The sequence below is a fragment of the Vitis riparia genome, chromosome 19, assembly GCF_004353265.1.
Source record: "Vitis riparia cultivar Riparia Gloire de Montpellier isolate 1030 chromosome 19, EGFV_Vit.rip_1.0, whole genome shotgun sequence".
In the NCBI taxonomy this organism is placed as follows: Eukaryota; Viridiplantae; Streptophyta; class Magnoliopsida; order Vitales; family Vitaceae; genus Vitis; species Vitis riparia.
The window spans coordinates 1,734,803-1,750,235 of NC_048449.1; the positions used below are offsets into that span (position 1 = coordinate 1,734,803).

At 34.8% G+C, this 15,433-nt stretch overlaps 2 protein-coding genes and 1 long non-coding RNA gene across 3 annotated transcripts; 2 read left to right on the forward strand and 1 right to left on the reverse strand.

The window, feature by feature from the left end:
- Nucleotides 1-1,332: 1,332 nt before the first annotated feature.
- LOC117909021 (tubby-like F-box protein 7) lies at nt 1,333-7,867 on the forward strand. The gene is made up of 4 exons (XM_034822919.1): nt 1,333-1,804; nt 2,778-2,865; nt 5,362-5,491; nt 7,107-7,867. The coding sequence occupies exons 1-4, from the start codon at nt 1,394-1,396 to the stop codon at nt 7,657-7,659; spliced, it is 1,182 nt and encodes a 393-aa protein (XP_034678810.1). The 5' UTR covers nt 1,333-1,393; the 3' UTR covers nt 7,660-7,867.
- Nucleotides 7,868-8,320: 453 nt separating this feature from the next.
- On the reverse strand, nt 8,321-11,248 carry LOC117909513 (multiprotein-bridging factor 1a). The gene is made up of 4 exons (XM_034823557.1): nt 11,013-11,248; nt 10,101-10,184; nt 8,895-8,977; nt 8,321-8,812 (listed from the first exon to the last, which is right to left on the reverse strand). Exons 1-4 carry the CDS (start codon nt 11,152-11,154, stop codon nt 8,693-8,695), a joined length of 429 nt encoding a protein of 142 aa, XP_034679448.1. The 5' UTR covers nt 11,155-11,248; the 3' UTR covers nt 8,321-8,692.
- A 154-nt stretch (nt 11,249-11,402) lies between these two features.
- On the forward strand, nt 11,403-14,577 carry LOC117909514. The gene is made up of 4 exons (XR_004650385.1): nt 11,403-11,547; nt 12,337-12,610; nt 13,690-14,334; nt 14,430-14,577. It is a non-coding gene; the product is annotated as an uncharacterized LOC117909514 (long non-coding RNA).
- The last annotated feature ends 856 nt before the right edge of the window (nt 14,578-15,433 follow it).

Below are 15,433 nucleotides of genomic sequence, written 5' to 3' on the forward strand. Positions count from 1 at the left end.
AAATAATTATATTTTCAATGATCAAGAAAAATTCTTATCATCAATGTCCAAGAAAATTATAATTTATTTAGATTAAATATTAAAAAAATAATTAGAAAGGCAAAAATTCCTAGTAATTGTAAAATTTAAAAACCATTTACCCCATTCTAATATTTTATTTATTTATTTGAAGTTTGAAAAAATAGATGTAAAATTTTGATTCCAATAGGGGCAAAAAGGTAATTTAAGTGAGGAAGTGTAAGAGGATGAGCCATGACTTTTTTTTTTTAATTATTATTCAGACCCAGTCAGAGCTGACCAAAGCCACATCTTCCCATTAAACAAAAACCACTAACCTCACAGGCCCGTCACAATAGAAAAATCACTGCCCACAGCATCCAATTTGATGCAGACTTTTCTTGTTTGTAATTGTCACCATGCTTCTGTTTTTTCTATTTTATATATATATATATATATATATATATATATAAGATTTTCTAATTTAAAAATATTTTTTAAATTAATGATAATTTTTTGAGAATTTGTTTTAAAAATAGGATGATTATTGAGAATAAACATGGAGAACATATCTAAAACTTTTGTTTTGTAAATACATGCACAATATTCTTCCAAAATAAAGAAAGAAAAGTTGATTTTTTTATAATTTCTAAAAATAAATAAAAATTGTTTAAGATTTTATTATTTTAAATTACATTTTAAAACATTACCAAATAATTTTATAGGTTTTGTTTGATAATAGTTTTTGAAAACATTTTTTTAAATTGTGTTATAAACTTTAAATATTTTTACTAGTTTTTAAAAATAATTTTTATATATAGTATTTTATTTTTAATTATTTTACATGTTTATATAATTAATTTTTTTTAAATACTCAAAAAATAAGTAATTTTTTATTTTTTATTGTTATACATGTTTTTCTATTTTTCTATTATAAAAAAAGGAAACCTGTTTTCGAAAACAGTTACAAGAGATACTCTTAATCTCCACCTAGTTTTATTTAGGAGATTTTAATGGTATTTGATGGAATGCTAAACATGAATTTCATGCTTTTTTTTAACATAATTTATCTTTTTTTTTTAAGGAAAATATATTCATATTTTTCTAAGCATGAGAGACAAATCTTTATTTAATTAAAACAATTTTAAAAGATTTATTAATGCACCAGATTTTTGTATATGAAAAAAAATATTTTCAAGCATTAGAAAATGCTTAGAGCGAGCTCACACATAGCCCTCATGAGGGTCCCAAGCTTTTGATTGGACGGTGACAAAACTTCAAACACAGCGCTGCCACCCTATCACTCTTCGTTTTTCAATTTCCTCATCCCTCTTCCTCTCTCTCTAATCTCTCTGTGGTTCTCTTTTTCGCTGAATGAGACGGAGAGCCCAAAACGATGTCGTTGCGGAGATCGATCCTCTCTCGAAGGACCTTCGCGCTATCCAAATCCTTCAAGGAATTTAGAACCCTAGACTCCTCCGAGTCGAGATCCGAGCCTGCGCTGCGGCCCAGAATCGTAGACGATGACGTTTCCGACGAGGAGGAGGAGGAGTCCGGTGACGGCGCCGCCGGCGACTCTGGAATCCGGAAGGTGGACTCCGGACGCGGCGATTCGTGGTCCACAATGCTACCGGAGCTGCTCGGGGAGATCATTCAGCGAGTGGAAGCAAGCGAGAACCGGTGGCCGACTCGCAGAAACGTCGTGTCGTGCGCCTGTGTGTGCAAGAGGTGGAGAGATATTACCAGAGAGGTCGTGAGGTCTCGTCTCGATAGTGGCCAGATCACTTTCCCTTCTTGCCTCAAACAGGTTCAATTTTTTTTCCTTTTTGATTTTTAAAATTTTAGTTTTGTGTATTTGTTACGGCTTTGGTTGATCTTCTTTGGTTTTGATGCGTTTGATTTATTTCCTTTTGTTGTTATTTTTTCCGAATTTATTGTGAAAATTTGTGATTATTTTTTTGGGCTTTGCTTGAAAATTACCGTTTGTTCTTTCCTCTTTTGTGTTAATTTTGGATTTTTATTTTTATTTTATGAATTTTGTTTGTCATTTTCAGCCCTTTTTATTTTTTATTTTTTATCTACCACTGGATGCCACTTTTCCTCTGTTAATAGAATTTGATTGATGCTCTTAGACTCTTAGTTTATCTCGCTCTGTTTTTTCCCCATTTTATTAGCATTTGGATTTTTAGCACAAACTGATTTTCCTCTGGTTGATTGCCTAGAAAACGAAGGAAAGAAAAGAAAATAAAAAATTCTGAATCTTTAATCTCATTTATGTTTCCAGAAATTTGGAAATATAAATCTCCCCGAAAAGTGGGTGGATAATCTATATCTTGAAGGGTGGAGGTTTGTTTTTCCATGGCCCCAAATAGTGAAGAATCTGAGGTTAAAATCTTCAGTTCACACGGAGCATCTAGACTTTTTGATTGTTGAAGTTGAAATAGTTGCGGGAAAGATATTCATGCGCTGTAGAAGCAGAAATGACAGAATTAGGAGAAAAGGAATTTTCTTATGAAACAAGTTGTAGCTTAATAGCAAGGTGAAAGCTGACTTTTGTCACCCTAAAATGATCTCCTTTGTTCAGCCCTAAGGAAGGTCCTTTTCTTTCTCAGACTTTCCTGATTTTTTGTCTTTAGTTTTGGTTTAATGGAAGATGAAAAACTGTGGGTATTATCATTATTTGTTGACATGATGTTTAGCTGATTTGAGTTATTATTATTATTGTTGGTAGATAGAAAAGATCTTGAGATTGATGGTCTATTTCTTTTTGTTAAATGCAGCCGGGACCACGTGACTCTGAACATCAATGTCTTATAAAACGGAACAAGAGGAATTCAACGTTTTACCTTTACCTTGCTCTTAGTTCGTGTAAGTAAATGTTTGTTGGGTGCTTTTTGCAACACAATGAAGAACACTTAAACCGCTTCTTTGATTGGATCTTTTGGGTTCTTCTTCTACGGAAAATTAGTTTGAACTGAATGCAATTTCCATGATTGACTTTTCAAGCTAAACGTTAGGTGGCATCTCTCATATTGTCAATCCTCTGAATTGGTTTTATGAAAAAAGGCATTGACTCATTCAGAGTCTCCAGTCTTTTTGGGCCAAAAGAACTTGCTGCATAAATGCTCTTTAATAGAATATTGACTTGTTCCTTTCATCACAAAACTTGTATGGTTTCGCAGGCAAGAGAAAGGAATGGAGTGAAGTTCAAGAATGTATAAAATTATTTTGGTCCATAGTTTCAAAGTGGCTCAATGTTGGCAATCTCTTAGTGGCTAAGAGGACAGAATGGAAAGGGGAAATCCAACTATTAGTTGATTATCGGTTAGTTTGTTGGTAGATAATTTTGCATAGGACCATCGGCTTGAGCAATGAGCTAACATGCACGTGATCCGGTGCAGTGTAGCCACGTGAAGTCCTCAGATATGACAATAGATAATGAAGTACGAATCTGGAATTTGGCCCCTTTTTATTAGGGGCTTCTTAATAAACTTCTATTTGCATATCAAAGAGAGAGAAAAAACAGAAAGAAAAAAGAAAAAAGAAGCAAGGATTGATCACATCTTAGTCAAAACAAGATGAACAAGTTTTCTCTCTCTCTCTCTCTAAAGCTGTGGTTATTCCTGCCTCTCTAGCAGTGACATGTTGGGCAATCCCATTAGATTGGACATATTGTTCTCTTTAAATGTCTCTCACCTTACCATTTTAGGGAATCTTTAAGCTTTTTATTTCCTTTTCTTTTTCTTTTCTTTTTTCTTTTCCTTCTTTGGATGCATCAGTCTGCTTCCTTTATATTCTACTTTCCATCATCTCTTTTGCTTCTACAAAATGAGGGGGAAAGGGAAATAGGTCATTTTGTTTTTAACTGCCATAAAGGCAAGAGGGTTAGTTCCTTTGGATAATCATTGGTAATGAGGTAAGGAGTGGTTCTTTGGGATGATGTCATGAATGGGTTTGACTTATTTTTAAGAATGTAGGTCTCAAAGTGGAGAAAGTGGAGAACGTGAGTGTTTGGAAGCACATTTGTTGTGTGAAATATTCCTGTGTGGAGTAGTTCTTGCATCTTCATGGAATTGCAGTGGGAGTTTCCCTGTTTGATGGATGTGTTGCTCAGGAATGTGGTTTTTATTAGAAAGTTTCGTGATAAGGGGTTTCAAAAGTGTCATATTGTTGTTTGGGAATCTTTGAACCATGGAGGTTGTTAATGAAGAGTGATGGGGAATGGTGTTGGTAGTTGGCTGACCAAGTTATTTGGCAAGTTAGTGGAAATGGAAGATTTGCAATTTCTCTTTATGAGTGGTTAGCTAATAAAGGAGTTGGATTCATGTTGATGGAGTTCTATGGTACCTACAAAAAAAGGTAGCCTTTTTCATTTGGATAGTTACTCTGGATGAGCATTGACAATGGATCATCCAACAGCGAATGGACTGTACCCGTATCTGTCTTATGTGCAAAATATGGAAGATCATTTTTTTTTTTTCATTGCAAAGAATTTTTGACTTGTGGGCTTATGTTTTTATTTTTTTCCTCTTGGTAGTCCTTGGGTATTTGCAAGTTTGAATTGAAGATGGGAAAAATTTATTCACTTGCCTTCTGCTGAAAAATCTTAGGTAGAACTGAAGAACATAATTTATGTTTAATTAGACTTTTGGTGTGTATAAAATTATATGTTATTCCCAAAATGTTTCTTGAGAATTGCTGGAGAATTCTAGATGACATCGTCTTTCTGGATGTTTTTATTTTCTGATATACAAAATAATGCTCTCAAACTCTTTAGTATTTGGATCAAATTTTAATGGGAACAATGTTGGCCATCACCTTGATATGAGCCTTAAGTCTCTGTGGCACAAACTTGGTGGATTTCACCTGACCCCTTCAAACTTTTCATGTCTAAAATATGTGCCTTAGTTGCCAGCTAAATATCGCAGATCTTGAAGTTAGGTTAAACATTTGTTCCTCTATAGTTGTACAACTTCAAAAATTCTTGGAACTTCTGTATCAAACAGTCATTTATCAAAGTTTGATTGGTCAAGACCAAAGAAATGTAGTGAATCAAGAATATTTGCGATACAATATTTGCAAGACATCTAATTTAGTTGTTTACATATGCTTTTCTCTTTTTCTGTTTTCTTTTGTTATTTATATTTTATAATTTAATCTTTTAATCAATTGAAGTATGTAAGTTACGGATTACATTTTTGAGAATTATGTTAATGTCTAGTGTCAAGGGCAGACATATAGCTTTGCATCCACCTCTCTCCTTTGATGTATATATATATATAATGCATATTTTCTCCTTTAATGTTGGTACACATGTTGTAAATGTTTCAATCCTGGCTCATCTGAGTGTCCTTTTTCCATCAGCATTCACAGATAAGGGGAAGTTTCTCTTAGCTGCTCGAAGATATAGGCATGGTGCTCACACTGAGTACATAATATCACTTGATGCCGATGACATATCTCAAGGAAGTAATGCTTATGTTGGAAAGTTAAGGTAAGTCATTTCTTTTAGGAAATGTTTAAGGTAAGGAATTTTCAATGTGGTGCTTCTGCTTCTAAAATTATTTAGTAATATATAAATATGTTTTTTAGTTTCTTTGTGGATAAAATCTCTCTTTAAATTTTCATTCCACGATGGATATGTATGATTTTTTCCTGCATATTCCCAATTTCTGCTTTAGCATTCAGTTGATGAATGTTTCTGTCAGCTATTTGTTTTTATAAGTAAATCAATCCTCTATGCAATGCCTACAAGGATTGCAATCAACGTCCACACATCATTATCATCTGCCATTTTTTTTGCCTCAAAAAATGAACTCTCATTGCATAGGTTCTTTCCAGCTATTGTATAATTACAATTTCATATTTGCATGCTGAAACTATCCTTTCAATTTGTTTTCGCAAAGTTCTAATTTATTGTATAATATAGAAAAGGTTGACAGTTAATCTGCTATCCATGCGGAAATGGAACACTGTAGCCGTTACTCTTTTTTCTTTCTTTTACAGTTACATGGTACACTCCAAACTTTTTTTTTTTTTTAATTAAAGAAATTCTTTTGGATTTTGCATATTAAATGTTTGACATATTTGTTTCATTATAAAGGAGAGTGGTGTGTCAAAATTCCATTAAAAAACAGTTGTCCATCCATTTTCCCTGTCAAGAATACATGTCTGTGTTCTAGTAGGAGCCTAAGAGGACAAATGCTTAGCTCTCTATTTTTGCATATAATGCTTGTGTCTTTAACAGGGGTGTCATGGTTTTGCTAACAGACAGTGCTCAGGTTTTTGTGTTACTGTTGTACCCCAGTTTTCTTTGTCAGGGGTATCTTAGGAAAGAAAAAAAGACCACCTTAGAGGTGTGCCTCAATAACAACATTTATGGGCATAATTTTTATCTGCATTTCCTTTTCATTTTCCTTGCTGGAGATAATCTTGACTCATGAAAAAAAAGTGGTTGGTATTTTTATTATTGTTGAGCCCTAGTGGTCTTTCTCTTGGGTTTTATGGGTTGCACATGGTTGTTATGTTTTGGTTTGTGGATGTGTTTTGAATGTATGAACATATGTTGAACCCTCAAATTTCATGCTGGTATATAATCATTGTACTTTGTAGCTTAAGGACTTGATCTCTCTTTCAAGCCTCCAAATCAGCAGTACCTGATATTAGAGATTCCTAACAACAAACCTTTTATATTCTTATTGAATTTTTCCACTCTGCTTGTACCAGTGCAACATAGATTGAGATTCTTTCATGCCAACTGCATTACACTGCAGAATTATCAGTTCCCTTTCGTGGATTCAGTTATTATTAATGTTTTGCTTTTATATGCACTCGCACAATTGCCCTGCTACTTGCATTTTCTCGACCAAAGTGCATTTGCTCTATGGCATCCATTACTCATTAATGTTTCAGCTCCCTACTTAAATTCATTTGGGAGGTTGGAACCTGTCCTCTAGTTCTTGTTACTGTTTTCATGATGCTTCTTGTCTTGGTTTTTTATGTTCTTCATATTTATGTTCATTATGGATCATTGTATGAAGCGAAACAAGTAACAGATATTGCGTCAATACCTGTATATATCTTCTCACTTGGTCTCTCAATCTGCTTAGGTCGGATTTCCTTGGAACCAACTTCACAATTTATGACAGCCAGCCCCCACACAGCGGTGCAAAGCCCTCAAGCAGCAGAGCTGGCCGACGTTTCGCAAGCAAGCAAATAAGCCCCCAAGTTCCAGCAGGCAACTTCGAGGTTGGACAGGTCTCTTACAAGTTCAACCTCTTGAAATCAAGAGGACCAAGGAGGATGGTCTGCTCACTCCGCTGTCCATCCTCAGGAGACAACTCTGACTTGAAAAAACCCGACCCTGCTGCTCCTGGGTGCTCAATCTTGAAGAATAAAGCACCAAGGTGGCATGAACATCTGCAATGTTGGTGCTTGAATTTCCATGGTCGGGTGACTGTAGCTTCTGTCAAGAACTTTCAACTAGTTGCAACAGTTGACCAAAGCCAGCCAGGCGGTATAGGAGATGAAGAAACTGTCCTCCTCCAGTTTGGTAAGGTCGGCAACGACACTTTCACCATGGACTATCGGCAACCCTTATCAGCCTTCCTCGCATTTGCCATTTGCCTTACTAGCTTTGGTACGAAACTGGCCTGTGAGTAACAGTATTTTCCTACTACACGTATCCATGAAAGAAATGGGTGGTGGGTGTTGTTTTAATATATGTTTTTCGATGGTTGTCACTTTCCATATTACCAAACTTGTTCAGTTTGGTTTGGGGAAAGCTGTGTAAATGCTGTTATTTGTATGAATGTATGACTTGGACTTTGAAATTACTTGTAACAAACCGTTCTATTCGGATGCTAAGTCAGCCTTGCCCAAAACTTGTGCTAGGAATGCTAATAAGACGTAAGCTAGAAGATGCAGAAAAGGGAGCTTGTTACTCAGTCAGCCTCCCCAACTTGGTTAGTAATACTCTAATCAAAATGCACAAAGGGAAATACATTGCTAAGTCAGCCTAATCCCTAACATATTCCAGTAATGCTAATAAGATGAAAGTTAGAACAAAGTGCCTTCATTGTGTGTGTCTGTCGTTTGCCGACATATAAACAACAAATTCAACAAGAAACAAAACCCAGGATTGATAAAAATTGTTTGAAACCAGTTTCAAAATAAAAAAATTGTTGGGGAATTTTAAATGTTTCTAATGTGTTTTTTTATATTTGAAATTATTTATTAAAAACAACTTTTATTATAATATTTTATTTTTAATTACTTTTCATATTTTTGAATTACCAAACATGTTTTTGGAACTAGAAAACAGTTTCCAAATAGGTTCATGCCATCTTATTTCTACTTGATCCCCAATTCTCTCAACCAAACTCATCAAGACTAGATTCATACAGCAAGAGAAACCATCAATAGACCAGTGCAAACTTGCAGAGCAGATCACTGTGTCACACCTTTGTGTTTAGTGTTTCTCCTAATCTATATATAACCAAGATGATCTCCCAAACCCAATCAGTCATTTTCATCATATTCAATCCACTCCTTTTTGCAGAAGAAGACCCAAACACAAAAACTCATGTACACCAGAACAACAAAACTCAAAAGTTGCTCAAGTTTTAGGACTCCACAAGATACAGTAGTAATGCAAACAAATTTTCTTCAGGGTGTTTACTAGAGGCATTGTCTTTCACTTCTTTCCTCGCAGCTTCACACCAAGAGCCCTTTCCAGTTTGGTGATTATCTGTTGATTTGGAATGGCTTTTCCGGACTCATACTCTTGTATCACCTGGGGCTTCTCATTAATCATCTGCAAAATATAACAACGATCAAAGTGATATTAGATTAAGTACGAACTAGGAACAGATCCGGACAAAAAGAAGGAGAGAGACTTGAGCTAGTTGAGCCTGGGTGAGTTTCTTATCCAGCCGAGCTTGCATGATGCTTTTCTTCAGTTCGGTTGGTACACGTTCATCTGTAGTCAAATTTAGATATCACATGAGATAGATTTTAGCATAATGTGGGAAGTCATAGATTCAGATGATAGTGAAGGCAGAAGGGAATGACATGTAAATAGCTGCAAGCAGGGCGACATATATGCTGGAGGACTGGAGAATAATTTCAACTAGGAGAATGGATGACAAAACATTTAATTCAACAAAGAAAGGTCTTTCTTCTCTATAAAACCATCAGTCATCTCCATGAAGGTAATCTAATTACTGAATATCTTCCTTTCATATCTTAATATTTGCTTGGTCACTCTTTCATAGCCTCATAATATTCATGGAATAAAAAGGTAATCCACATGTCAAATCAATCGAATATCTAACACGAGCTGTGTCTCATAAATAAGTTCAATGAGATTCTTAAGATAAAAAAATATTGACTAATATACCTTGGTAATGACAAGAAAAATTACGATATTTAGCACCACGGTATACAAATCAATACCAATGTCATTTACACAATTTACCAAAGGCCATTGCTCATTCAACACCCTTGTTAAGTTTAAAAGTGATCCACCTCTCTTAAAGCTCACGAGGAGTGCTATCATTTTTATCCATTCCTTGCCAAACCCTTTTGCTAATTTTTCTCTACCCAAGAGTGGATAGTAAACAACAATCCACCAAAAGCATAGGCGAAACAATTTGAACACGGGACATCAACCCAAACCCTACTTATGGGCATTAGTGTCCAAGCAACATCATATACAATATCAAAAAATGTACTTAGTTTATCAACCAATAAATCACTAAACTATGTAGCACAATTTGAAAGTGCATGCTTGAAAATTGTTTAGCTCGGGTTGTTCCTTCCCTCGGTCTACTTGTTTTAGATAAACATGGAGCCAAGCACATGGTTTCTTTTGTAAAGGGTCTTTTTACCCAATTGAGTTGTGTACATTGTTGCATATTTTGTATGAGTTCTTGTTTCATACATACTCTGTCTAGCTATTTTGCTACTCCTCTCAGTTTTTTTATTAGATCATTCATTGTATTTTGGACCGACTATTCATATCCTTCACTTGCACTTACATTTCATATCAATGAATAGTTCGTTTCTCTAGTGTTTTAGAGACAGAAACACAGATTACTCACGAGTAAGATTCTCTGTCTCTTCATCAAGCTTCCTTGTGTTCAAAGAAGTGCTGCTAGAGGCAGCTTTGTTTGTCCCTGCACTTGCTGCAGCAGAAAATAGAAATCATCAAGAAATAAGACTGGTTTCAAATTTTAAGAATAAAAAAGGATCAAAAGTTAATTTTCTTTGATACCCAAAATTTGAAAGAAATCAGATAGAAATTAAACCATCAAAGGATTTCACTCTGTTTCTTTTGCTATGTGTTCTAAGCAACCAAGCAGAAGATAAAGCCTTAAAATATTAAGAAATAAGCGTTGATTCCCATATAGTAAAAAAGATTAAGATTTTCATTTGTTTCCCTAGTCTTGCATTTTCCAAGCAAGCAAACAGAGCATAACATCTTCAACTAAACTCACCGAGAGCTGAGCCTTGGCTTCCAAATAATGAGAAAGATTCAAAGTTCGATTTTTTGTTTTTTGTTTTGTTTTTTTTTTTTTTTTGTTCTTCAACCCACATTTTCTCAGCAAACAAATAAGCTTCTGGGTCCCAAATATTACACAAAAACAAAAAGAGTTCGTTCTCTTTCGTTTTTCCCATTTTTTCTCAGCGATCAAACAGAAAATAACATCTTAAAAGTAAAATCATGAGAAATAAACCTCAGTTCCCAGACAATGAAAAAAATGCATACCCCATTTTTTCCATTTGCCCACATTTTCTCAACAACCAAACAGAAACCAAAACCCTCTAAAAAAACCATCTTTGCTCGCCGAGAAAATCAAGGAAAAGTGAAACCCAGGAAACCCAAAACTCATCAACAACTCATTAATCCATCGGAAAATAAAAAATATTTTTCGATTCTCATTCTACCCTCCAAAGATTTCTTCGAAAAAAACAACGAAAAAAAATGGGGAAAGAAAGAGAAAGGGGAATACACTTCTTGACAGTCTCGATCTCGGCCCCCATGCGACGGGCGGCGTTGACGGCTTTCTCGTCCTTCTTGGCGGCGGCGTTGAGAGGCTTCTTCCGGATCACCACCGGTTCCCAGTCCTGCGTCAGAGGTCCGGTTCCTGCCATTGTTGATTGCTTCTGCCTCACAAGCGAGGAAACGCTGCGTTTTATAACTTTGGGATTGTTTGTTTTCTGGGATTATACTATCCTCTCTAGGGATGGCATGGACCTGCACAAACACATAAGAATCCTTAGAAAGGGGACACTTGGCCCATGGTTTAAAATAACCTCTTCCCTTTAAAATAAATAAAAATAAATAAAATAGAGAGAGAGAGAGAGAGAGAGAGAGAGAGAGAGAGAGAGAGATTTCCTTTGATTGAATTGTTAGATTTTTAGTTGTGGGAATTTTGATCTGAACTCGATCCAAATTAAGTGTTCTTCTTCCACATGTTTTTAGTAGTTTCCTGAGCGCCAAAGCAAGTCAATTCTTCGGTCTCTCCTTCGTTAGGGTTTTCAACGGTACTTTCTCTCTCTCCCTTCTTCACTCTTTTCTCGATCCTAAATTTTTCTGATATGTGATTTTTGCATTTTAGTTGGGGCTTCTGTGAATTGATTCTGAGTACTGGTTTTATGGAGATGGGTTTAATTTTTGGGGAGTTCATTAGCTATGGGATTTTAGGAAGAAGGGGAAAGTGTTGTTGGGGTAAGCCTCTCTAACAACACCAATTTTTCAAAGATGAGGCACAAAGCTGAAGTGGAGTGAAAGCCATTCAACCTTCACATATACTAAATTTACTAGGTTATAGAATGTGTTTGGGATTTATGTGTTTATGAATGAATTTGAATGTTCATAGATGTAACCGGTTTGATTGTTGGAAGTACTGATGGATGCATGAGTGATCTATTCATATGGTCTTGGATTATTTGGTTTCAAACTCTCATTTGGTTGCACAGAAACTGGAGGAAAGTAAGAAAAAATTAGATTTTTTTTAATATTTACTTTTAAGTGGAGAAGATTTTTCTTAATCAAGCTCAAGCTTGGCATATCGAGGATAGGAGACTATCTCTTTGTGTCCAGTTTTACCTCTTTAAGAGAAAATTAAAGGCCAAAATGGTCCTTTCTTTCTGTCAATTTCAGGTGAGAAATTTGAATCTTAGCAACAAGAGCCAGTATTTGGAGATTGAAGCCCTTCTCTTTTTTATCCTTCATCCTGTTCTTCGACTTCTCGCATCATTGCCACACACTTCTGTTGTTCATTGCCTTGTTTTTTAATTTTCACCCATTAATTATTTATCAAGTTGCCACAGGAAATGACTCAACAAGACATGGCTTAGAACCGAGACGAGGAAAGAGTCAAGTCTGTCTTCTGCATCTCACACTGGAAGAAGAAAACAGTGGGAGGAAGCAAAATAAAGCCAAAGGAGGTTCCACCAACATGAAGTCCATTTTGAAACTGCAGCACTTGAAGAGTCCGGCAATGTGGGCTAGTAAGGAAGCTTCCATTCCTTCTCTAGGTGCCTTTTTGGGGCACCGTTTGATGACATGTGGAGACCCAGATCCATCCTTGTTTCCTTGCCAGAGGTTTGACTATTTTTCTTTTCAGTTCTTTATGTATTGTGATTGATGGTTCATTGTTTTTCCATTGCATGTATTTTGAATTTTGTTGAAATGGTGAGACTTTGAAGTTTTAGTTGGAAACTGGGCTTCAGCCTATTGATCAATCAATTCCCTGGAATGGTTGGATCAAATTTTATGCAGTTTTATTATAGAATATATATCTGTATCAATTATCTTATACTGTTGCAAGAACAGTTGGGTTTACTTGTGCACACTTAGATATGTAAGCTCAATTATTTTTTTCCTATGTACTGTACTACTATCTTGACCTTTAGAGTAAAGATTTGGGTTGCTATGGGATGGTTTTCTTATTAAGACAATCTTCTTGCAAATCTTACAGTGCTTCCAATTTCCTTATGTCTTTGTTTATGTTGTGAATCAATGGACAATTCTAAGCTGAAAATATCCTCTCTCTCTCTTCTCTGTATTTTGAGTGATCTGAATAATTAAGAATGTGAACTATGGGACTCTCTGACAATCAGACTTTTGTGTTTTTTCCCCATTTCCTTCTTAACCATTTCTTGGGGAGAGAAATCTGTTTCTACCATGTGAGATCAAGGTTCACCGTTCATCTAGAATCTTTTTATTTTTTGAATCTTTGATGGAACTATAGAAGGCTTGTTGAGTTCATCTAGAATACGGGCACCAACTTACTCACATAGGGCACGGTATCAACAGCTCCCAAGAGGGGCCATCTTTTACCATTTAAATAAGACTCGTTGGGTAGTTTGTGGCATTTAATGCTTTTCAAGGATTGTATGATGTAACACTAGGATGTGAGGCCTAGAATATTTTTAGTTTCTTCGGCTTTTTCATAGACTGATTTCTGTCACAGTTTTCTTACTTCAAACCTCAGAGCCCTTATTTCCCTAACTTTTAAACCCTATTATTATGTAGCTAGTCCCAAGATGCAAGAACTCTTTCTTCTCTCTTTGCTTACATGCTTGGTTCGTCACATAGTTGACCACTAGTATGTGAGTTTAACATATATGCCATATGTGTTATGTCTGGCTTGGGTAGTTGACAAATTTACTATTTTGCAGATGTGAAACAATTCTTCAGCCTGGCCACAACTGCACCGTCCGAATTGAACCAAATAGGGCAAGAGCACCACATGGCCGCAAGAAATCTAATGCTTCGACTCAAAACATTGTCACCCACTGGTGCCATTTCTGTTCACATCATAATGTGAAGACGGGAACCCCAAAGGACCATACAAAGAGATATGTCCAAAGGTGAAGCCATCTTCAGTTTCCAAACAACTAATCCAATGCCTCAAAAGGCTGCTAACCCAGAGACAGTCCTGCAAAATGAAGTTGAAGTTGGTAAAACAGATGAGATAACTTCATCAACAACAGCAGTTGATATTATCACAGATAGTCCAGCAACTCCACCTGTGAGAAAAGGTAATACTCTGTTGAGGGGAAAGAGGAGAAAAAGAAACAATCCAGGATCTAACAAACAAGCTGAACCTGAAAGCAACTCTGCCTCAGCTGACACAGAGAAATCTGTCAGCACATCAAACAAACGAAGGAGAAAATCTTGGACAAGCCTGAGGGTAATCGCCGAAACCAGCAAGCAGGGTAACACTCAGAACATTGCAAATTTAACAATCCCCTTTTTTCTATAGGTAGAACAAGCCATTCATTGACAAGGAACACCAACCACAGATGAATGAGAAAGCCCAGGTTCTACTCTCTGATCTTCAACACCTCTTCCTTCTTCAAATCTCTGAATTTTTTTCTCCATTTTCACTGTTTTTTTTTTCTTTTAATGATTGCAGCATTCAGTGAGGGGCTGGTCAAAAAAATTATCTGTGGACATTGATATATCATCTGTGGTGATCGAAGCTATAAAAGCTTCTCAAAAAATCACTTTGAATGACTTTTTAGATTCTTATAAGTTTTTTGAAAAATCTTGCCAAATGCTCATTTTTAATCCAAAAAACACTTTTAAGTGTTAGAAATATTGAAAGCACTTCTTAAAAACACTAACAAACTAGCTCTAATAGGGCGATTGTTTTTTTCAGTTTTTTGTTAAAAGCAATTCACTTTTAGATTTTAAATAATTTCTTTTTCTATTTTTTTTATGACTTATTATAATTTTTTTTTGAATAAAAAATTAAAATGTTTGATTTTTTTTTAAATAGAAAAAGTTATCATGTTTTATCAATATTTAATAGAAATAAAATATTAAAATAATATACATTGTTAAGTATTAAATTTTTATTTAAAATTAAGTAAAAAAAAAAAAGTAAACGCATTTTGATCCTTTCATAACTATTTTTAAATAAATAAATATAAATATAAGAGTGAGTGAAACGAAGTTGGTGGGTTTAAATATAATCGCCCTTTGATTCAAATTGATGTTTTATTTTGTAAATTATTCTCACGTTGTCACATTATAATGATTCATAAAACAAAAAGTCTGTTTTAAGATTTAGAATATTTTTAACTTGTTTTTTTTTTGTGTTTTGAATTATTTTTTAAAAATAAATTTTATATATAATGTTTTATTTTTAATTATCTTTTATATTTATCTCATTATTTTTTAAAACAGTTTTTAAAAAATAAGTAAAAATGATTAAAATATGTTATTAAAAAATTATTTTTTATTTCAAAAAATTATTTTTTATTATTTACTTATTAAATATGTTTTCTCTTTTATTTTCTTCAAAACAAAAAATTATATTTAAAAACAGTTAACAAACAAACCATAGATATGTCAAATAGTCTCTCTTATTTTAGTTTTAATGGTATGTAGAATTGAGAAGGAAGGTTGCATGAC